The 24,988-nt window shown below is 45.4% G+C and overlaps 1 protein-coding gene across 1 annotated transcript in view; it reads left to right on the forward strand.

Moving 5' to 3' along the window:
• CFH (complement factor H) overlaps positions 1-24,988 on the forward strand; it is a 324,533-nt gene that overhangs the window by 108,966 nt on the left and 190,579 nt on the right. The window contains exons 7-8 of the mRNA XM_089683641.1: positions 1,411-1,587; positions 18,351-18,545. Coding sequence (XP_089539767.1) covers positions 1,411-1,587; positions 18,351-18,545 — 372 coding nt within the window. The remainder of the gene's footprint in view (positions 1-1,410; positions 1,588-18,350; positions 18,546-24,988) is intronic.

The raw sequence follows: 24,988 nt of genomic DNA on the forward strand, positions 1-24,988 counted from the left end.
TTCACTTCTTGTTTGAGGTATCTTTGCCCATTCTTCCTTACAAAAGTCTTCCAGTTCTTTGAGATTTCTGGGCTGTCTGTCACGCACTGCTCTTTTAAGGTCTATCAATAGATTTTCAATTATGTTGAGGTCAGGAGATTGTGAAGGCCATGGCAAAACCTTCAGTTTACGCCTCTTGATGTAATCCCCCGTGGATTTCGAGGTGTGTTTAGGATCATTATCCATTTGTAGAAGCCATCCTCTCTTTTCACAGATGGCATCAAGTTACCATCCAAAATTTGCTGAAATTTTATTGAATCCATTTTTCCTTCTACTCGTGAGATGTTCCCTGTGCCACTGGCTGCAACACAACCCCAAAGCTTGATTGATCCGACCCCATGCTTAACAGTTGGACAGAGGTTCTTTTCATTCAATTCTGTGCCCCTTCTTTTCCAAGCGTACCTTTGCTCATTCCGGCTAAAAAGTTCAATTTTAACCTCATCGGTCCACAGAACTTGTTTCCAAAATGCATAAGGCTTGTCTATATGTTCATTTGCAAAGTTCAAACGATGATTTTTGTGGTGAGGACGTAGAAGAGGTTTTCTTCTGATGACTCTTCCATGAAGACCATATTTGTACAAGTATCTCTTTATAGTGGAATAGTGTACCACAACTCCAGTGTCTGCCAGATCTTTCTGGTGGGATCGTGCAGTCAAACGTGGGTTTTGAATTGTTTTTCTCACAATCCTGCGAGCTGTTCTGTCTGATATTTTTCTTGGTCTTCCAGATCTTGCTTTAACTTCCACTGTTCCTGATGACTGCCATTTCCTAATTACATTCCGAACAGAGGATATTGACATCTGAAAACGCTTTGCTATCTTCTTATAGCCTTCTCCAGCTTTGTGAGCGTCAACTATTTTCAGTTTCAGTTTTCTAGACAACTGCTTAGAAGAACCCATGGTGCTGATTGTTGGGGCAAGGTCAGATGAGTCTGGGCATTTAAAACCTTTGAGATTGCCATCACCTGGTCTTCCCAGACGATGATTGAGAACAATCCATGACACTGGCAGGTCTCAGCTTGGCAAAGGGGGCAGTGCATGCTATAAATTCTGCAGGGTGCCCAAACTTTTGCAGACGCCATTTTTTTGTTTTCTGTTATTTTGAAAGTGTACATGATGAAAATAAAATCTAACTTTTGTTGACATATTATAAGAATGTCTAATCTGTAATTTGATGCCTTTTGGAGATTTTTCCATCTTTCCTTGGCTTCTTTATGCACATTAATACAAATTTTTAGCTGGGGTGCCCAAACTTTCGATCCCCACTGTATAACACCAAACTATTTTAAAGTCCTGTTTTTTCTCCTGCTCTCCATTTTAATTTTTCACGGCATAGTTTTATTGTATGATATTGAACTTTTTTTTTTTTCAGAAATTGTTTGTTACCAAGAGATTGTGAAAAATGGTATGGTCCATTACAACAAGGAAATGTATAGAGACGGAGAGACTGTTACACTCACATGCAATGAAGGATACCAAATTGAGCACAAACCAGATGAGCTCAGGGCATGCACAGCAAATGGATGGAGCCCACCTCTGAATTGTATTAGTAAGTACTTCTTAAAGTTTGCATCCATTTTTTAAACAGGTATTTCTTTATTGGGTAAAGCAAGAATAAAATTATATAGTACATGTACATCACATGTCAGTGAATGGTTATAATGGTTAAAAGCACTTACAAGTGTGTAAACAACAATTGGCATCCAGCAAACTACAAGTCCCACAATGCAGCACTGTGGAACTTGTAGCTTGCTGGATGCCAATTGTTGTCTATACACTTGTAAGTGCTTTTAACCATTAAAACTATTCATTGACATGTGATGTACTTTTACTATGTAATGTTATTCTTGCTGTACCTGTACTTTTAACCATTATAATAAAGTTGACTCAGACAGTTTTGCACTACGTGAGTCTGGTACTCCTGTCTTCTTTATCTTTTGGACCCTCTGTCCATAGATGTCTGTTTAGACTGGAGAAGTGACTGATTCCTTATACATTGCTGACAGACAGATTCATTTGTATAGCCGTGTTTGACATCTCACATACTGCTTCTGGAAAGCTCATATATGTGATGAAAGAGCACTGGGTGATCCATATAAAGTGCCATCACCATTGTATACTTCTGTGTGTAATGGTGTCACCGCACTACCACCGTTGGCTGCCGTGTGTTCCAAGCCTCAATTTTGTGGGCTGGACATGACATCATGTAGTACTCAGAAATAGCGGTCCCACAATTACATTTCACCAGAGAGGCGTCTTCATGAAGTATCGAGCCACCATTTCTGGGGAGGTTTTTTAAGGGCAAAATCAATTTGATTAGGCGGCTACACCAATATGGCTACCAATATTTGTAGTCACCATATTCCTCTGGCTGTATATTGTGCTGCGGTTTTCAATAGCAAGTGTAATACATAAAAAAATTGGTTCACAAAAAGTTATATTGACTTATTAAAAATTGCAGGAACTATTACATTCCTCGAATTAATACCACTAATACCATATTATATAGAATATGGGTGCTGATCACTAAGTCTTCCTTTTGTGGTGATTAATCCACATGGGTGGAAAATACTCCAAAAATGAGGGAAAACAAGAGTATTTTTTCAACATTAGGAAAATATATGTCAGGGAGCGAGGAGCCAGACACACAAGGAGGTGCAATTAAAGGTAGGTTTATTAATATAAAAATAAGACAAGAGTCTATGCAAGTCCAACAGCGGAAATCGTAGCAAAAGCTGGGGTCAAGAGCCAGGAAGAATGGTCGCCAGAGCCGGGATCAGGAGCCAGGAAGAATGGTCGCCAGAGCCGGGATCAGGAGCCAGGAAGAATGGTCGCCAGAGCCGGGATCAGGAGCCAGGAAGAATGGTCGCCAGAGCTGGGATCAGGAGTCGGGAAGAATCGTCGCCAGAGCCGGGATCAGGAGCCAGGAAGAATCGTCGCCAGAGCCGGGATCAGAAGCCAGGAGGAGTCTTAGCCAAAGCCGAGTTGGTATCCAGGAAAGCAATGAGTAGCTAAACAGGAGCTTGCTGCTGTGCAAGAGACAGGACACGAATGCAATGGACAGCTACAAACAGCAGACTTAAATGTGATAAGCCGCACCTCCTGGGGGAGGAGCCGCAGAGGGCTGAAAGCATAAAGGATCCCACAATGCTTTGCAGACACCTAAGATGGATGCCAGCACATGGAGCAGCACAAGCCCTGAGGAAAGGTAGGACCTTGACAGTACCTCCTCCTCAAGGGCCCCTCCCCCTCCGCGGCTCAACAAAAGGTTTCTGGGGAAAGCGGGCCTGAAAAGTGCGGAGGAGGGCAGGAGCATGAACATCCGCGGAAGGAACCCAGGAACGCTCCTCGGGACCATAACCACGCCAATGGACCAGGAACTGCACCTGACCGCCGCAGGAGCAACCGAGAGTCCAGGATGCGGCTCATCTCATGACGTCAACCCGGATAGGATGAGGCCGAGGTGGAGAGGCAGTAAAGCGATTGCAGACCAGAGGCTTCAACAGGGATACATGGAAGACATTGGAGATACGCATCCCAGGAGGAAGAGCAAGGGCATAGGCAACCGGGTTCACCCTGCGGAGGATGCGGAAAGGACCAACAAAACGGGGAGCCAGTTTCGGTGCGGGCACCCGAAAATTGAGGTTACAAGTGGACAACCACACCTGATCTCCGACCTGGTATGAAGGAGCGGGCAACCGCCTACGATCAGCCTGGAGCTTCTGGCGCTGGGCTGAGTCCTTCAAGGACCTCTGGATCTGCCCCCACGAGGAACGCAGGGCAGCAAGATGGTTCTCCACAGCCAGAATGTCCTGTGGCGAGAACAACTCAGGCAATACAGTGGGTTGGAACCCATAGTTGGCCATGAAGGGAGACATCCCGGAGGAGGAGTTGACAGCCGAGTTCCTCGCAAACTCTGCCCATGGTAGGAGATCGACCCAATTGTCTTGATGGTCAGAGATATAGCAGCAAAGGAATTGTTCCAGGACCTGGTTGGAACGCTCTGCAGCCCCATTGGACTGCAGGTGGTAGGCCAAAGAGAAGGAGAGCTTGATACCCAACTGGGAGCAGAAGGCGCACCAGAACCTGGACACAAACTGGCTCCCACGGTCCAAGACAATCACCCTAGGCAACCCATGCAAGCGAAAGATCTCCCTGGCGAAAACCGTAGCCAGTTCTTGCACAGTTGGCAATCTCTTGAACGGAACACAATGGCACATCTTGGAGAAACGATCAATGACCATAATAATGATCGTATGGCCTTGAGACACAGGGAGGTCCACAATGAAATCCATGCCCAGGTGTGACCAGGGACGCTCCCCATTGGGAATGGGTTGCAGAAGGCCCAAAGGAAGATGCCGAGGAGATTAATTCTGGGCACAGACAGAACATGCCGCTATATATGAGGCGATGTCGGAACGGAGAGATGGCCACCAGAATAAACGAGAAATGACCCAGGACAACTGGTTCCTCCCCGGATGACCGGCAGTCTTGGAATTATGGTAGGTACGCAGCAAGCGGGTGCACAATCCCTCAGGTACGAAACATCTACCAGCCGGTCTCTCAGCGGGAGCATCAGTTTGAGACACCAAAATTTGCTCCCCAAGGGGAGAAGTCAGGCTGGTACGAATGGCAGCCAGGATCTGATCTGGAGGTATGACCGAGGTCGGCTCAGAGTCCTCCCTGGACAGCTCAGATAATTGCCGCGACAAGGCATCAGCCCTGACATTCTTGGAGCCAGGCAAATAGGAGACCACATAGTTAAACCGCGACAAGAACAGAGCCCATCTGGCCTGATGAGGCGTCAACCTCTTAGCCTCCAAGAGATACGTCAGGTTCTTTTAGTCAGTGAGAATGAGAACTGGAACCGCAGAACCCTCGAGCAGGTGCCTCCATTCCTTGAGAGCCTGAATAATGGCCAACAATTCCCTGTCTCCAATCTGGTAGTTGCATTCTGCGGAGGAAAGCTTCCTGGAGTAGAACCCACAGGGAAGTAGGGGTCCATTGGGCGACCGACGCTGAGACAGGAGGGCGCCTACTCCCGTCTCAGATGCATCAACCTCGAGGACAAAAGGCAACCCAGGATTGGGATGAGACAGTATCGGAGCCGAAGCGAACGTGGATTTCAGAGCTTCGAAAGCTAAGATGGCCTCGGATGACCACTTGTGGGGATTGCTGCCCTTCTTGGTCAGATCTGAGAGAGGTCTGGCCAGCGTGGAGAAGTTCCTGATAAACTTCCGATAATAGTTGGCGAATCCCAAAAAGCGCTGAACAGACCGAAGACCACTGGGACGAGGCCACTGCAGAACCGCCGAAACCTTCTGAGGGTCCATGGAAAATCCCACAGCGGAAATGATGTAGCCCAAAAAGGCAACCTGGGATCGGTGAAATTCACACTTCTCGAGCTTACAGAAAAGCTTGTGCTCACGTAACCGTTGCAGCACCCGCTTGACATCCTGGATATGAGACTTTATAGACGCAGAGTAAACCAGGATGTCGTCTAAGTAAACCACTACACACTGCTGCAACAAGTCACAAAAGACATCATTAATGAACTCCTGAAAGACCGCAGGCGCATTACACAACCCGAAGGGCATAACCAGGGATTCATAGTGGTCAGTTCTGGTGTTGAACGTGGTCTTCCACTCGTCACCCTCCTTGATCCGTACGAGGTTGTACGCCGCCCTAAGGTCAAGTTTAGTAAAGACCGTTGCTCCCTTGAGGCAGTCAAACAACTTGGTAATCAATGGTATAGGTTAAGCTTTGTTAATCGTGATTCGATTGAGACCCCTAAAATCAGTGCAAGGCCTCAATTCACCGCCCTTCTTTTTCATGAAGAAAAAGCCAGCTCCTGCTGGAGAAGTAGACTTGCGAATGTGCCCCCGGGAAAGCGCATCCGCAATGTACTCCTCCATGGCCTGATTCTCCGCAACCGAAAGAGGATACACCCTGCCACGCAGAGGAGTGGCACCAGGTTGCAAGGCTATGGCACAATTGTATGGACAATGAGGAGGCAGAGCACCGGGACACACCTTGTCAAACACGTCCAGGTACTCCCTATAGTCAGTGGGCAACACAGAGTCCGAGGAGGCACACAATACCTTAACAGGTCCACAGATGCAACCGGCCCTACACCGTGGAGACCACGAGAGGATCTCGGCCGACTGCCAATTAAAGGTCGGATTGTGCTTCTGAAGCCATGGTTATACCAAAACCACGGAGTAGTGCAGAGAAGAAATTGCCTGGAAACAGGCCAACTCCTTGTGAACAGTCCCAATAGCTACTTCAACCAGCAGGGTCTCGTGGGTAACCTGCGATGGTTGCATGGGCCTGCCATCTATCGCCTCGAGAACCAATGGAGTAACTCGAGCCTGCAGAGGAATGGAGTACTGGGCAGCAAACGAACTGTCCATAAACAACCCGCCAGCACCAGAGTCTACCAACGCCTGGGTCATCATTGAGCCTTCCGCCCAAGAGAGGACAACGGTAATTAGCGGTTTATCTTTGCGGGACACCGGGGACGAGGAAACTCCACCCAAGATCTGCCCCCGACAGGATCTCAGGTGCAAGTGTTTCCCGGACAGACCAGACAGGACTGCCAAAAATGCCCACCGAGACCACAGTACAGGCAGCGACCCTCTCGACGCTGAGAGGCCCGCTCCCCCTCGGAAAGGCGAGCAAACCCCAGCTGCATGGGCTCACCGCCCGACAAGCCATCCCCAGGAGGCGTGGGAGGAGAGGGAGGATCGGGTGGGACAGAAAATGTAGGCGCCAATCGGTTAGGAGGCCTCCGCAGACGCTCTTTCAGTGAAGGCCTCTCCCTGAGCCTGGTGTCAATCAGGATTAGGAAGGAAATGAGTGCTTCAAGCTCCACAGGAAGTTCTTTGGCTGCAATCTCGTCCTTCAACGCATCTGAGAGACCATGAGAGAAATCAGCCACGAGAGCCTCATTGTTCCAACCTACCTCTGCCGCCAGGGTACAAAATTCTATGGCGTACTCGGCAACGGTCCGTGAACCCTTATGCATGGACATGAGCAGCTTGGCAGCAGAGGCGGAATGAGCAGGCACATCGAATACCTTACGGAAGGAGGCAACAAAACCGGCAAACTCGTGAATCACAGGGTTATCGTTCTCCCATAAGGGATTTGCCCAGGCCAAGGCCTTGTCCGAGAGCAGCGAGATTAGGAAGCCCACCTTTGACCTCTCCGTAGGAAAAGCGTGGGGTATCAATTCAAAATATATGCCTACTTGGTTAAGGAAACCCCGACACTGACTCGGCTCACCCCCAAAATGCTGTGGAAGGGGGGCTGAACCAGTCATACCTCTTGGCACCGCAGGTGCAGCAGCAGATGCAGAGGTAGGCGCAACAACCGGAGCAGCAGCGGGAGCGACCACAGGAGTGACAACCGGCCTAATTGCACCAGGAGCAAGGTGCGCTGTTCATGCAAGCAGCGTCTGCAACGCCTGAGCGAACTGATCCAACAAGAGATCCTGCTGATCAAGTCTGGCAACCAACATGGAGCGAGGGCGTACCTGCACCGTCAGGATTCATGGCATTCGTGTAGTGTCAGGGAGCGAGGAGCCAGACACACAAGGAGGTGCAATTAAAGGTAGGTTTATTAATATAAAAATAAGACAAGAGTCTATGCAAGTCCAACAGCGGAAATCGTAGCAAAAGCCGGGGTCAAGAGCCAGGAAGAATGGTCGCCAGAGCCGGGATCAGGAGCCAGGAAGAATGGTCGCCAGAGCCAGGATCAGGAGCCAGGAAGAATGGTCATCAGAGCCGGGGTCAGAAGCCAGGAGGAGTCTTGGCCAAAGCCGAGTCGATATCCAGGAAAGCAATGAGTAGCTAAACAGGAGCTTGCTGCTGTGCAAGAGACAGGACACGAATGCAATGGACAGCTACAAACAGCAGACTTAAATGTGATAAGCCGCACCTCCTGGGGGAGGAGCCACAGAGGGCTGAAAGCATAAAGGATCCCACAATGCTTTGCAGACACCTAAGATGGATGCCAGCACATGGAGCAGCACAAGCCCTGAGGAAAGGTTGGACCTTGACAATATACAAATATGAGGACCACACAATATCTATTTATTCTAATCATACCATATATACATGCTGCACCCTGAAGAACCTCTGAAAGGTCGTATGTGTACTGCAAATTTTATAAATAACAGGCGTATATACATAAATAAATAGATATATGGAGAGGGGTAAATAATATATACCTCTGAATATATCCTTGTGTTATCATATTAACCCCATCTGCACCTCAAAACTTTTGTGAGGATCAGTTCTGTAATATGAACAAATAAATACACACAAGAAAATTATCTAACAACCTACTATCCTTAACCCTTAAAAATCTGTCAAACTGTTAAGGTCTATATCTAAATTTAACCCTATAGGGTCCAGGGTCTGCAATTCATATACGGTATCTATTGGGTTTCCATTTGGGAAACGTTTTTTCATAAGCCTGTTCCCCTCCAATGTTTGAAAACCCTATCTATTCCCCAAAATTTTAGTAAAGTGGGGTCACAGTTGTGCTTCAATCTGAAATGATTGGACACATTGTATTGCCTGTACCCATTTCTTAGGTTAGTGATAAGTTCCTAGTAGTCCTTCCAATATATTGCAGTTTATAAGGGCATGTCAACATATATGCTTTATACCTGAAATCACATGTAATGAATTTCTTGATGTCATAATTTTTACCTGTTACCCCTGATGTAAATTGTTCCATTTTTTTTTTATTCTTTTCTGCTATGGTTCTACACACCTTAAATCTCTTGCATCTATAAAAGCCAGTAAAGTCCAGGAATGTGGGGGACCTCTTGGGTGGCTCCACCACATTTCTGGAGATGATATCCCTTAGAACAGGGGCCCCTATATAGATAAATTGTGGTTTCCTTGAGAGAACCTTTTTCAAGATTTGGTTCCTCAATAATATGGGCCAGTGTTTTTGGATACTTTTTTCCACTTCCTTATATTATAAATTGTATCTGGCAACAAAAGCTAGATCAAAATTGTTTACTTTTCTTGGTTTGGGTGCCAAAAGGGCATCCCTATCCATATTTTAACCAGATTTCTAGTTCTTTCTAACTTGTTTTTTTTTTCCAATTTGTTTGTTTGTGTTATATAATCCTCTCTATCACAATTGGGTCTAATTCTCATGAACTGGCCCTTGGGGATGGCCCTCACACACCCTAGAATTTGACTACTTCTGACCCAAATGTATCCATTACGGTCAGTTTCTTTGAAGTGGGATCTAGTACCCAGACCTGTCTATATTTTATAAACTTCCAGGTCTAGGAATTTAATTACCTGCTCATGAGGTATATTGGTTTTGTATTTATGAAAAATACAAGTACCAACGGCCTTGAAAATTATCGGCATGCAATCGCACATGTTGTGTTTTGCCAGCATCGCAGTGTGATTTGAAATTGCAGGCAGAATTGTGGTGATTCTGCTCACAATCCCAAATCACTAGATGTGAACGGGGCCTTAATATTTACCATTATGGAGTCCCATCTTGATCCAGCGATGTGCATGAGAACCACAGTTCTCCTAGGTTTATCTCTCCTCATTGGTTCAAACAGAAGAGGGAGCCATTAGCTCCTACTGCTGTCAATCACAGCCAGTGAGCCAATGAGAGAGTGGGGTGTGGGGCCAAGCCACGCTCTGTGTGTGAATGAACAATGTGCATTCACAGGAGTGTGGCTCAGGCACGAACCTGCTCAAGTGCCCCTATAGCAAATGGCTTGCCACTGGGGGCACTCAGTAGGGGGAAGGAACCAGGACTGCCAGTGGGGACCCAAAAAAGAAGACGTTGGGGACTACTGTGTACAAAACAACACAGAGCAGGTAAGTATAGAACCAAATTAATCTACTGTGAACCCTGACGGTGGTTAAACACCAAATCAGACCCCAGTCTTACAGAACATTTATTACAATGTTACTATAATTTTACTGTACATCACTTCCTTACTATGTAATGCTTTTACGCAAGCACAGAAGGCAGGGATTAGGGCAGGTTTACAATCAGGGATGACCCCAAAATTTCAGCAAACGTAATTTTGCCATGAAGTTGATGATTTTACGTTCACCTAAATTTGGAGGAAATTGTCCATTAGCTCAGCCTTTTAGGATTGCGAAACAAAATTGAAAAAAAAAATAGAAAATTTTAAGTTACCCGCAATAAATTATCACTCTTCAACACTTTAAGGCCCTGTCCACATATTGTGTAGGGGGAACAAGCATTCTTGCTATGTGCTTTCAAAGCACAAGTCACACAATTCACTTAAACGGGCTGCCCTATGCACATTTTTTGCCTGCAAAGAAGCTGCCTCTCCTTTTCTGGCAGTACACTTCACACTATTTTTTTTGTGCAGAATGGCGCAATTCTGGTGCGACAACCATGGCAGAATTGCATCACTTTTGGAGTGAAATTGAGAGAAAATGGCACCCAAAGGTCATCATGCATTCTTTGGCAATTTCTCAATTTGGAATCGTGGACAGCATTGCCATGAAGTGTAAATTGGACCCTAGAGATAACTGTTGTAAGCACACAGTCATTGTTCCCCAAATACAAAAATGTATTAATTAAAGTACAAGATTAAATAATTAAAAGTAGGTACCGTATTTTTTGCTCCATAAGACGCACTTTTTTCCCCCCCAAAAATGGGGGAAAATGTATATTTGTCTCATGGAGTGAATATGGAGCGGCCAGCCCGGCATTCCCACCACCGTTGTGTTAGAATACAGGGCTGGCCACTCAGCTCTACTGTGAAGAAGAACCCGCTCCTCCATCCTACCTGTTTCTTGGCCCAGCGATGTCCTGCTTCCATCAGTCGTCTTCTCTTCCTCGTGCCGGCATCTTCAGTGTGGACACCCGGCTGTGACAGCTTGCGGCTTCACAGCCGGGTGCCGACTGCGCATGTGTGAGAAGTGCTACGTTTCATGAATGGTCCCATAGTCTTGTGGGACCTGTCAGGTGTCCCACAAGACTACGGGGAGGCAGGGGGGGAGCACAACTCCGTGGACGTGGGAGCGTGTACCTGTCAAATTCGGATACCCGCACCCCTCCCCAAAGGTCTGCAGTCTCTGGTCATCTCCTGTACTATGTCTGCAGTCTCTTTTCATCTCTTGTGCTGTGTCCGCAGTCTCTGGTCATCTCCTGTATTGTGTCCGCAGTCCCTGGTCATCTCCTGTACTGTGTCCGCAGTCTCTGGTCATCTCCTGTACTGTGTCCGCAGTCTCTGGTCATCTCCTGTACTGTGTCCGCAGTCTCTGGTCATCTCCTGTACTGTGTCCGCAGTCTCTGGTCATCTCCTGTACTGTGTCCGCAGTCTCTGGTCATCTCCTGTACTGTGTCCGCAGTCTCTGGTCATCTCCTGTACTGTGTCCGCAGTCTCTGGTCATCCCCTGTACTGTGTCCGCAGTCTCTGGTCATCTCCTGTACTATGTGTGCAGTCTCTGGTCATCTCCTGTACTATGTGTGCAGTCTCTGTGTCACGTACCTGATGGGAGACTGAAATGAGGATGGTCGGCCTCACTTGTGTCACTAGCCCTGACCCCCACTGGAGTTGGAACAGAGGGAGTCTAGGACCCAGGGGAACAAGAGCGCCAGTAGTTGTTTGCAGCTCTTGCAGATGATGACCTTGGAAGACCGATGATCTTCTGATCCAGGCACAGTAGTAACAAGCAGAGCAGGTCTTGTAGATTGCCAGGCGTGCACCAGAGCAAGGCAGGTAGTGAGGGCAAGAGACAGGAGCAGTGTCATAGGAATAGCCAGGGTCATCAACAGTCAGGCAGCACAGTACAGAATCAGAAGGAAAGCCAAGGTCAGGAGCAGAGCCGAAGTCAGGAACCAGTATCAATCAGGAGAGCAATCAGAGTCAGGTGAGGAACAAGCTGGGTCATCAACAAAGGAATCACACAGGAACAAGCAGGACACGGGGGAGCTGAAGATCAGTCAGCACTCAGCACATGCAGAGGCACTTCTTAAATAGTCCGTCTGGTGCCAATCTTCACAGTGCGTGTGCGTGATCGTGCATCTCTGTGCACTTGCGCACATCTATTCACCAGCCGTCTCATGGGAATTCCCTTACATTGCCACCCCCCCCCCCTAGGGGCAGTCTCTGGATGCCTACTAAAGCTTGTTTTTCGGGATGAAGATGAAGGTAAGCCTGCACTAACTGTGGAGCATGGATATTAGCGGATGGTTCCCAGGAATTATCCTCTGGACCGTAGCATTTCCATTTGATGAGGAACTGGGTCTGACCACCCCTCTTTCTACAGTCCAGGATGGCTTCTACTTCATATTCCTCATTACCTTCAACAAGCAGTGGAGCAGGAGATTCTGGACCTTGATCCAGAAATAGACTTGGAACTGTTGGTTTTAATAAAGAGACATTGAATATCTTCATATTTTTTGGTAACACTAATTCAAAAGCTACAGGATTAATCTTTCTTTTGATTGTAAATGGTCCCAGGTACCTTGGGCCAAGCATCTTTGAAGGGCAGCTCAATTTCAAGTTTGTTGTGGATAGCCAGACCTTATCTCCTGGTTTCATATTCAGATTCCCCCTTCTTTTTCTGTCAAAAAATCTCTTGTTATTTGCCTGAGCCTCCAAAATAGTTTCTCGTAACATATGACCATCCCTATTGAGGAAATCCAGCCTTTTTTGTACCGCCGGGACATAGGGTTCCCCCGGCATTTCAGGGAGGAAGGATGGTATCCATAGTTGGCATAAAAAGGGGGCTGTTTGGAAGCAGAGTGGATGGAATTGTTATATGCAAATTCTGCTATTGGAAGGAGAGACATCCAGTCATCCTGTGTATAAGAAGAGAAACATTGTAGATACTGTTCAAGGGTCTGGTTTGTCCTCTCAGTTTGCCCATTCGTTTGTGGATGATATGCAGAAGAAAAGCGAAGTTCGATCTCTAGTGCCTCACACAGAGCCTTCCAGAACTTTGAGGTGAACTGCACTCCCCGATCGGATACGATATTGCTGGGAATACCATGTAACCTCACAATCTCTTTAATGAAAGCAGAAGCAGTCTCAGCAGCAGAAGGAGTCCCTCTCTGGGGGATGAAATGGGCCATCTTTGACAGACGATGAACCCCAACAAAGATGGTGGTGAACCCTTCAGATGGGGGAAGCTCTACAATAAAGTCCAGAGAAATCATACTCCATGGTTTTTCAGGTACTGGAAGGGATTCCAATAGGCCCCAAGTCTTGGCTCTATCAGACTTGTTTTGGAGGCATACCGAGCAAGATCTAATGTAATTTTTACAATCTTTCATTAAGTTTGGCCACCAGAAGGATCGGGAGACCAAATTTGAGGTCTTGTGGATCCCGAAGTGACCCGCTAAAGGATGGTCATGGCATCTTTTAAGAATGAGAGTCCTGAGTTGTTCCGGTATATAAATCTGTTCTTTATGCAGATACAGGCCATCCCTTAGCCAAAGATGCATTTCCAAGGGGGGTGGATGCTCATCAACTGCTTCCTTTATTTGTGATACAAGGTCTGCTTGCAGGAGTAAAACATTTTTAGCTGGCAGGATCGTGTCAGGCTCACATGGTACTATTGGGTCATGATACATGCATGAGAGCACATCGGTTTGCCGTTCTTTGATCCTGGATGGTATGTCAAGTGAAACACAAAGCGGGAGAAGAAAAGTGCCCATCTTGCCTGCCGTGGCCTTAGGCGTTTTGCAGTTCTCAAGTATTCCAGATTTTTATGATCCGTAAAAATGAGGATAGGGTGTGAAGCTCCCTCCAACAAGTAGCGCCATCCCTCGAGGGCCGCCTTGATGGCTAACAGCTCCCTGTCTCCTACGTCATAGTTCCTTTCAGGGGAGCTTAACTTTCTAGAGAAGAAGGCAACAGGGTAAAGGAGGAACTTGTGTCCCTGCCGTTGAGACAATATAGCTCCAACAGGATTTTCAGAAGCATCTACTTCGAGAACATAAGCTAAAGCAGGATCTGGGTGCTTCAGGATAGGAGCAGAGCTGAATAAGGGCTTTGGTTGTTCAAAAGCTGCTTGAGCCTCGGGAGTCCATTTGAAAGCAACATGTTGTCTGGTTAACTGTGTTACTGGTGCAATGATACCAGACAAGTTCTTAATGAATTTCCTATAGAAACTAGCAAATCCCACAAAGCGTTGTACTGCTTTCCTGTCTCCTGGGACAGGCCACTCTAATACAGAGGTCACTTTTTGAGGATCCATAGCAATGCCATCGGGAGTAATCACAAGTCCAAGGAACTGAATGGTCTGTTTCTCAAATTCGCACTTTTCAGCTTTGGCATAGAGGTGATGTTGGCGTAACCTACCCAGTATCTTCTTCACATGGTCCCAGGCTGGTTTTATTGAGCTTGAGAAGACTAGGATGTCATTCAAATAAACAATGATAAATAAATCAAGATAGTCCCTGAATATATCATTAACGAAATGTTGGAATGTTGCTGGGGCATTACAAAGGCCAAATGGCATAACCAGGTATTCGAAATGCCCAAAGCGTGTTCGAAAGGCCGTCTTCCATTCATCTCCTTCCCGAATTCTGACTAAATTGTATGCACCTCTCAGATCTAGTTTTGAAAATACACATGCCCCTCGTAGCCTTTGGAACAATTCAGGAATCAGAGGAAGAGGATAATGGTTCTTGACTGTTATCTTATTTAGATCACGATAGTCCACACATGGTCTAAGAGTATGATCTTTCTTTTCGACAAAGAAGATGCCAGCTCCCGCTGGTGATGTAGAGGACCATATGAACCCTTTTCCAGTCTTTCATCTATGTAATTCCGGAGGACCTCTAGTTCCAAATCAGAAAGAGGGTAGATTTGCCCAAAAGGGATCTCAGCACCTGGTAGGAGTTCAATAGGACAATCGTAGGGCCGGTGCAGGGGGAAGAGCATTGGCACTCTTTTTGTTGAATACATCCAAGTAATCATGGTAGACAGCAGGGACAAGTTTCATCATCTCCGAATAAGGATGGATGCTAAGAAGAGGAGTCACTGCGCATGGTTCCTTCGGAATGCAATGGTTCTGACAGTATTCGGAAGAAAAGAGGATTTCCCCGGAGAGCCAGTTAATGGATGGGTTGTGCGTCCTTAGCCAGGGCATGCCAAGGATGACCAGAAACATTGGTGAGATTATGACATCCAGACGTAGAAGTTCCTGATGTCCTGAGGATGAGTGGCAGAAGATTGGCATAGTCTCTTGCGTCACTGGGCCAGAACTGATACCAGAGCCATCAGCCAGATGGACCGAAAATATTTGTTTCTTGGTACAGAGAGGGACATTGTATTGATGAGCACAGGTAGAATCCATGAAACAGCTACAGGCACCAGAGTCTATAATCGCTAAAACAGAAATAGTTCTTCCAGCAAGTTGCAAGTGAAGAAGGAAGGGGAGGTGCGTTTGACTCGTTCCTTGTGGGTGCATCATATGGAACCAGCTAGGAGAGGGCTTAGGAGGTCTCACTGGACATGTCAGTACCTTCATCACCACAGTAGAGGCAGAGGTTTGAGTCTTGTCGTTGAAGACGTTCAGCAGAGGATAATGGTGGTCTCCAAAAGCTCCTATGAGGAGAATTACGAAGCTCCCTTTTGCTGGAGAGTCTGATGCGACAGCAGTGGGTGAGGGGACAGGAGTCTCTATTTCAGAGCAGATCAAGACACCCTTGCTAGCTCTTTTGCCCTGCCTTTCCCGGAGCCGTCGGTCGATTTGAATGGCTAGGTTTATCAGATCCTCTAGCCTGGTTGGTACCCCAACTCGGGCCATCTCATCTTTCAAGATGTTAGAGAGACCAAGGTGAAACTGATGGTGGAGAGCAGACTCATTCCATTGAGTGTCGGAACTCCATATACGCAACTCAGTGACATATTCCTCTATAGGCCTTTGGCCTTGCTGTAGCTTGCTAAGCATAGATTCTGCAGTCTGTCGACGGAAGGGATCAGCGTAACGTTGTGACATTGCAGAGAAAAAAAGAGTCAGAGCCGGATTATGTTGCTCACGTAGGTGATGTGCCCAAGATTGGGGTTCATTCTGAAGGAGTGAAATAATGAATCCCACTCTGGTGTCTTGTGATGTAAAGGTTCTTGGTATCAGAGAAAAGTATAGCTCACAGGAGTTACAAAAGGTTCGAAACTTCCTGCGGTCTCAGGTATTGTAACCCAGGGTTACGGTGGAGGAGAAGTTCCATGAATCATGCTGAGCTCTGTCTGGGTAGTTATGTCTGAGACTGCAGAGTGACCCATGGCTGTTGAGACATCTGACTTGGTTGGTAATTGGTTTTCCATGTGCTCAAGGTTTTTTTGCAAACTCTGCACCATGTACGACAAGGCAGAGATTGATTGACAGATGTCCCCCATTGCAGAGACCTCCCTTTCAGACTCCATCACTGGCTGACTGATACTGTCACGTACCTGATGGGAGACTGAAGTGATGAGGTTGGCCTCACTTGTGTCACTAACCCTGACTCCCACTGGAGTTGGAACAGAGTCTAGGACCCAGGGGAACAAGAGCGCCAGTAGTTGTTTGCAGCTCTTGCAGATGATGACCTTGGAAGACCAATGATCTTCTAATCCAGGCACAGTAGTAACAAGCAGAGCAGGTCTTGTAGATTGCCAGGCTTGCACCAGAGCAAGGCAGGTAGTGAGGGTAAGAGACAGGAGCAGTGTCATAGGAATAGCCAGGGTCATCAACAGTCGGGCAGCACAGTACAGAATCAAAAGGAAAGCCAAGGTCAGGAGCAGAGCCGAAGTCAGGAACCAGTATCAATCAGGAGAGCAATCAGAGTCAGGTGAGGAACAAGCTGGGTCAGCAACAAAGGAATCACACAGGAACAAGCAGGACACGGGGGAGCTGAAGACCAGTCAACACTCAGCACATGCAGAGGCACTTCTTAAATAGTCCATCTGGCGCCAATCTTCACAGTGCGTGATCGTGCATCTCTGTGCACATGCGCACGTCTATTCACTAGCCGTCTCACGGGAATTCACTTACACTCTGGTCATCTCCTATACTATGTCCGCAATCTCCAGTCATCTCCTGTACTTTGTCCGTAGTCTCTGGGCATTTCCTGTAGTAACTGTGCAATCTCTGGTCATCTCCTGTTAGTACAGGAGATGACCAGAGATTGCACAGTTACTACAGGAAATGACCAGGGACTACTATGCCTGTAGTCTCTGGTCATCTCCTGTAGTATGTCCGCAGTCTCTGGACATCTCCTGTACTATGTTTGTAGTCTCTGGTCATCTCCTGTAGTATGTCCGCAGTCTCTGGTCATCTCCTGTACTATGTCCGCAGTCTCTGGTCATCTCCTGTACTATGTCCGCAGTCTCTGGTCATCTCCTGTACTATGTCTGCAGTCTCTGGTCATTTCCTGTACTATGTCTGCAGTCCATTGGTTCAGAATTTTTTTTTTCGTTTTCCTCCTTTAAAATCTAGGTGTGTCTTATGGTCAGGTGCGTCTTATGGAGCGAAAAATACGGTATTTCTCTTTTTTGTCTTGTTGCTTTGTTTTATATAGGAAAAAATACTGCAAATGGGAGTTTTAAAAATTACACAGTCCCATAAGCATGTGTAAGACATGCCTTTGAAACTAGCAATTCTTGAGCATCTACACTGATGTAAAGAATGACTTCTAGACCACAGTACAGTTTGCTGTAGTGGGGAACAGTTTTGGCTATTAATGCAAACCTATAGACAGCAAAGGTTAAAGTAATGTATATGTGAACCCTCACCTTGTAAAACAACCCATTCAGGTTAAAATAGAAATGAAAAGCAAAATATTTATGTACTGTATACATACAAATAAAATTATAAATAACTTTTTTCCTCCTTTTTATAAGTGATTACATACCCTCTGGTATCAGCTGCATAAGGAGTTAAGAGAACTGGGGGAGGAGAAACTGCAGCACAGGTCTTCCCAGTGAATGGCTGTGCAGGAGTGCCATGTCAGCATAAGCCTGATCATTGGAGAAGAGCAGACTGAGTTCTAAGCTTAATTAGAAAAATGACCACACTGTGCTCTCATGCCTAATGTGGTCAGTATTTAATAGGAAAACATAGGGACTGGCAGGAACACCAGGGATTTCACACAAAGTAAACAATACAAAGAGAACAAAAACTTTTTCATACAAGTACATGATACAGCAGGCACATATCAGGAATATGAAATGTTGGATTTACATATTCTTTAAATACAGCTTGTATAATTGTTTACATAATAGTATAATTATTTTGGACTGTTGTATTGTTCTTCAAAAACTAAATGTGAGCTTTTTCTTTTACACAGGCAAAAAATGTTCTCGACCTATTCCAAAAAATGCACGTATCGACGATTTGTCATGGTACAATTTCCCAATGACTCCGGGTTATAATAGCTGGTTTTATTATTACTGTGCTTCTGGGTTTCTATCTACAATCAAAGATTACTATGGAAAAACATATTGTACAAAAACTGGATGGGATCCTGAGCCCAAGTGTTATAGTAAGTAAACTCTAATACTAAAACCTAATGCAGATGTTGTATGTTTCATTAGTACAAAAAATGGCCACAGCCCCAGTTTATAACTGGCTTTTTTCATTAGTACAGTTAAACATTGTATTCATAACAGCCTTCACTTTTTGAAAATTAAATTAATACATTTATACAACGTAGTTTGGTACGACTATTTTGCCTGTATTTTTTTAGAGACGTTTTATTTACTTACATACTTATTTATTAGTCTATACTCCCTTACCCTGTTTTGAGTGGTGCTGTAATTAGGTGCTCCATTAAGGTTGTGTTAGAGCTGATTCACACATGTGCGGTGCAGATTGAAGCTCAGGTTTCACATTTAATTGATACAGTAGTTGTTCAGTGGTTCATGTCAGGTTTACATCAGGTTCAGGACAGGATTAGTTCAGGATTTTATCCTGTTCACACATATGCGGATAAGCAACGGTTCCCGTAGAAGTCAATAGCCTGTAGTCTGTACCTGAACCTGAAGGCACTGCTCAGAAATCATACATGACTCTTTCTCAAACCCCACTAAATCCGCACCACCAGTACACCAGACATATGTGAACAGGCACCATAGGAAGCATTTTTTCCACATGTCATGCAGATTGGATGCATTCCAAACTGCATCCAATCCACATATATGTGAACCAGCACTTACAGTAATGTTATGGGCCCTTCTGAAATCATTTTGAGGATCATCCCTGTGTATGCCAATATTATTATGGGTTTTTAACTCTGTCTAAAGAAACCATACTCATGCATGACCAACAGAATGATGGCAGTGAGTTGTCAGAGACCCTGAACCATGAAAGGTGTGTTTAGAAAGGCAAGCAAAGGACTATTAACTAGTACTGCCTGTGGAGGCCTTGTTCTATACTGCAAGTGTACAATCCAAACGCACACATTCCTGCATTAAAAAAGGCTCTGTCTATAAGTGGTTTCTGCAGCAACCGTCAGCTGGAACAGAACAGAATCAGCAAGGGAGAATGTCTTCAGCACACCGAGGATCACCAATATGGGTCCAAATGTTTTAAGGAACAATCACAGTTATAGCATGGCAATGTTACAGAGTCTTGCAAGACCCCTTCATCAGGCATGTGAGAAATTGTGACAGAAACTGGAGAACTATTTAAGAAAACCATCCACCAATCAGAGTAATGTAAAATGAGCCTGGCCCCTCCCCATGATGTCATGTTCCCTCCAAAAATGCAATCAAATCAATGTAAACAGAAATATTATAAACTGCGTAAATAAATAAACCATAAAACAATAATCAGATGTGCATAAATCAGTATATATGTCCCTGACAGAAATTAAAAGCTGTTGCCTAGAGATGTGGGGGTGTGACTACTATTGTCAAGTGAGCTGCAATGAGGACAAACCTAAAGTGGTTCTATTGGTGCAGTAACCGACAGTGTCATGGCGACGCATGTTACCTGCACATGCACCATGCGAGTTTACTATTCACACATGCTCATTTCTGCACCAGCCACTGTTATCATGGAAACCCATGACGTCAGAACCGGGCAGGATGAGGCAGGTCACCGTTGTCATGGAAACACATGATGCCGGCACCACACAAGCCAATGGGTGGGCAGGTTGTAGAGATGAGCTGTGAAAAAAAAAGAACAGAAAGGAAGCAGACTGAGGGACAGTTCTCACCACATGCATTTCAGTTGCTTCTCCTTTGCATCCAAAACCCAGAGAAAGTAGGCTACATGGTTGTCAATGTCATAGTTCACATCAGTGCTTTCAGTTCCAATGCGTTCCAGCCGCAGAAAAAAAGCAAAACACGCTGCATCTCCTCCGCACAGAACTGCACTGAAAAGCGACAAAACGCACTGGAGCGCAAGCGCACCAAAATGCACCAAGAAAGCACCGAAACACACATGTCCCCATCTAAACTGAAGAAAAAAAAGGGCAAAATGAACTGGAATGCATAAAAAATACATCGGAACAAGTCAAAAACTCATCAAAAACTCACCGGAATACACCAAAAATGCATAAAAACCGTGCACATGCAAAAATGCATAAAAACATGCAGAAATGCATCCCGAATGTATCTAGACTACGTCTCCATAGTATGAACTGGCCCTAAGACCGATGATAATCGGCCCATGAATGGAGCTGGGGAGAAGTGGAAGAAAAGAGTCTGGCATTTTTTTGCTGGCTGATAGCTAAAAAGAGTGGGAAATTTGAAAAAGTTTTACTTTTGACTGCTGGTGATTGTTGGTGCTTATAGTTGTTTTATTTTCTTCTTTGGGTCTTGATAAAAGCTTTTACTTTTTAAATCACTTTTTCTGTCACTTTTTAAATAGCATTTTTTTTCTTCCTTTCCTTGTCTTCCTTTAGTCTGCTAATTAAGGGGAGGGGTTAATCGGTCACAGGTGATACAGGTCCTATATAACTTGCTGTAGAGCTCACTCTGAAGCTCGCCTGTATTTTGCTTGCTGAACTTTTGACAACTGTAGTTAAAAAACTGCAGTGGAAAACAGGAGATTATAACAGGAGTCTACTAACCTGTAAGTGACAACTGATATTTCCTGTTAATATTGTAACTGGGATAATGTGTGCTAGCAGGGTTAAAGGTTTTGTGCAGGGCACAGTGTGCCGCATGTATTCAACAATGGAGCAAAAGCTCCAGGATGGATACTGCTGCGACAGATGTGAGCGGGTTGCTCTTTTGGAAACTCACGTTAAAGATCTGGAGGAGCAAGTTGCAACACTGGCCAGAACTGACAATCTTGAAAGGGGTCTTCTGCTCTCTGAGCAGGTAGTTAATGGGATTGATGTGGAGGGCGGGTGGGCTAATCAGGATTATCAGGTAGGAAGATGGGTTACTGTAATGAGAGGGAGTGGTAAGGGCTCGCAGAAAAGGAAGGCTGGCCCTGGGTTTGTGCACCCAAACAGATTTGCCAAGTTGGGTGAAGATGTGGGGGTGGCAAGCTCAGGGGTGGCAGCCCTGGATGCCACTGCTATCCCACCATCTGGGAGGGGTGGTGAGGGTAGTGCAGGAAGGCCTAGACAGCTGGTGGTAGTAGGGAATTCTATAATCAGAAGGACTGATAGAATAATTGTGTCGCCAGGATCGCCTCAACTGAATGGTTTGCTGGCTCCCTGGTGCCAGGGTTTGGCATGTGGTGGACCGGGTTGATAAATTACTGGGAGGGGCTGGGCATGACCCAGCTGTCTTGGTTCATGTTGGAACCAATGACAGCATACATGGAAGATGGAGGTTCCTTAAGAATCAATTTAAAGAACTAGGCTGCAAGTTGAAGGGAAGGACCCTCTGAAATATTACCTGTGCCATGCGCAACTCAGGAAAGACGGGGAGATTAGAGAGCTCAATGCATGGCTGAAGATCTGGTGTAAGAGGGAAGGATTTGGGTTTCTAGAGCACTGGGCTGACTTTTCATTGGGGTGCAACCTATATGCTGGAGATGGTTTGCACCTAAATGAAAGGGGTTCTTCTGTGCTAGGGGAGAGGTTTATGGGAAGGCTGGTGGAGTATTTAAACTAGGATCGAGGGGGGGGGGGGGGGGAGTATTAGATTATAAAGGAGTAGACAGATCAGACAGGGGTCAGTACTTATTGGTGGGTGGAATGAGGAAAGATGGTGGAAAGATTATGGTGGATAAGAAGGTTCCCATGGTACAAAAAAACAGTGGAATTGGTACCATTTGTATGAAGATATAAAATATGCAAAACACGTGTGAACAAGGTGCCAATGCATTAAAGTGTTTGTTCACCAATGCCAGAAATCTGCCAAGCAAAAGAGGTGAGTTAAAAGCTTTGGTGCATAAAGAGAACTATGATTTAATTGGTATTGCTGAATCTTGGCTTCATTCTTCACATGACTGGGCCATTAATATTCCTGGCTATGTTCTCTTTCAGAGAGACAGGGTAAATAGGAAAGATGGTGGTGTCTGTCTCTATGTGAGAAGTGATCTCAGAGCGAGTGTGAAAGAGGACCTAGTTGATGGAGAGTGTGATAAGGCTGAAGTATTATGGGTGAAACTGCCCATGGGGGTGTGCACTACCAAGGTAATCATTGGAGTTTGTTATAGGCCTCCCAGTGTTAATGAGGAGGTGGAGACTCAGCTCCTTGCACAGATCGAAAGGGCTGCAAGGGCTGGGACAGTGATAAAAATAGAGGATTTTAACTACCCGGAAATTGACTGAAGTAATGGTACAGCAGGAACAGTTAAAGGGCAAAAATGTTTAAACCTACTACAGGACAATTTTATTGTACAATTCATAGAAGCCCCTACTAGGAATGATGCTCTGCTGGACCTGGTAATCTCAAACCATCCAGAGCTTATTATGAATGTCCATATAAAAGAACATCTGGGTAGCAGTGACCATAACATGATTTCATTTATTGTTCGCTGTAAACAGCGAGCACATACAGGAAAAATAAAAATGCTCAATTTTAAGAGAGCTAACTTTCCAAGGCTGAGAGCTGCTCTTCAAGACTAAGACTTGGAGGGAATATGTCCTTTTCATGTCCTTTTCCATTTTTATAAAGTTCCATTACCTTGTTACACAGGACTTTTGACAGTTCTTTTCTGATCCCCATGGCTCAGTATCTAGTCTAGTCGGTGCTTCCACGTAAGAGCTAACAAACTCATTGGCTATTTATACACTGACAATAATTGCAATTTAAAAAGCCACAGGTGTGAGACATTAACCTCTAATTGGCATTTTAACCCGTGTGTGTCACCTTGTGTGTCTGTACTAAGGCCACACATTCCAGGGTATGTAAACTTGTGATCCGGGCCATTTGGGTGATTTCTGTTATTATGATTTAAAAAGGAGCCAAACAACTATTTGATAATAAATGGCTTCATATGATCATCATCTTTCAATAGAGCATTTTTTGGCATGATCAGTCATATTTTCACTATCAATGCCAAAATTTCACAATTTCTGCCAGGGTATGCAAACTTTTGAGCACAACTGGATGTGGCTTACGGCCAAAGTTAAAAAAGCTATAGATAATAAGAAAAGAGCTCTCATTAAATATAAAAATTAAGGAACACTAACATCATTTAAACAAAGAATATAACAGAATATGCAAAAAGGAAATGAAGGCCTCAAAAATTGAAAACGAGCGTCAGATTGCAAGAGATAGCAGGACCAACCCCAAACAATTCTTCAAATATATTAATAGTAAAAAGGTCTGGTCTGATCATGCAGGCCTTTACAAAATAATCTAGAGTGGGTGACTGGGGACAAAGAGAAGGCAAATGTATTAAATACCTTCTTTAGCTCTGTGTATACAAAGGAGCATGGGGGAGCTCTTGTCCATAATGGGCATGGCATTGACACAGCTCCAGATGATCCACATTGGCTCACAATTGATATGATCCAAAAATATTTAGACAGAATAAAGGTGAATAAAGCACCTGGACCAGATGGCATACACCCACGGGTCCTTAAGGAATTGAGCTCTGTCATTTCAAAGCCATTGTTTCAAATTTTTAGGTACTCTTTAATGACTGGCATAGTACCACTGGATTGCCATAAGGCCAATGTGGTGCCAATATTTAACCGCCGCCCGCCATATAGTACAATGATGGGCGCAAGGCGGTTGTCTCGTTCTGGGAGGACGTCATATGACGTCCTCCCTTTCTAACCGTGCATGCGCGGGTCCGGGAGCGCGTAGCACGGTGATCAGCGGTGCGCTGTGTCATGTGATCAGCTGTGTCCAATCACAGCTGATCACATGTAAACAGGGAAATGCTGGTTATCAACATTTCTCTCCTCACGAGCTGTCACGCTGACAGCTCGTGAGGAGAGGAGAGCCGGTGCGCTGACAGCTCGTAAGGAGAGGAGAGCCGGTAATCGGCATTCCTCAGAGGGGACATGTACATTGATCATCAGAGCACTGATGATCAGTGTGCCCTGATGATCAGTGTAGCCCCAGCAGTGCTACCTGTCAGTGTCCATCAGTGCCTATTAGTGCCCATCTGAGCTTCCAGTCAGTGCCACCTAACAGTGCCAGTCAGTGCCGCCTATCAGTGCCAGTCAATGTTGCCTATTGGTGCCGCCTATCAGTGCTGCCTGTCAATGCCCATCAGTGCCACCTACCAGTGCCTCCTCAGTGCCCATCAGTGCCACCTATCAGTTCAGCCTATCAGTGCCCATCACTACAGCCTCATTAGCGCACATCAGTGAAGGAGAAAAATCACCTATTTACAAAATTTTATAACAAAAACGAAGAAAAAACGTTTTTTATTTTCAAAATTTTCAGTGGTTTTTGGTTTGTTTAAGAAAAAATAAACCCAGAGGTGATCAAATACCACCAAAATAAATCTTTATCTATCACAAAAAAATTAGTTCAAGCGGACCCTAGGACCAAGTATGCTAAGGCAGTGTTCAAGTTCTCAGCAAGTCAGGTTGCTACAAGTGTCACAATTGTTGAT

Source organism: Staurois parvus, unplaced genomic scaffold, assembly GCF_062004578.1.
Source record: "Staurois parvus isolate SC_StPar_1 unplaced genomic scaffold, SC_StPar_1.0 ptg000318l, whole genome shotgun sequence".
NCBI lineage: Eukaryota > Metazoa > Chordata > Amphibia > Anura > Ranidae > Staurois > Staurois parvus.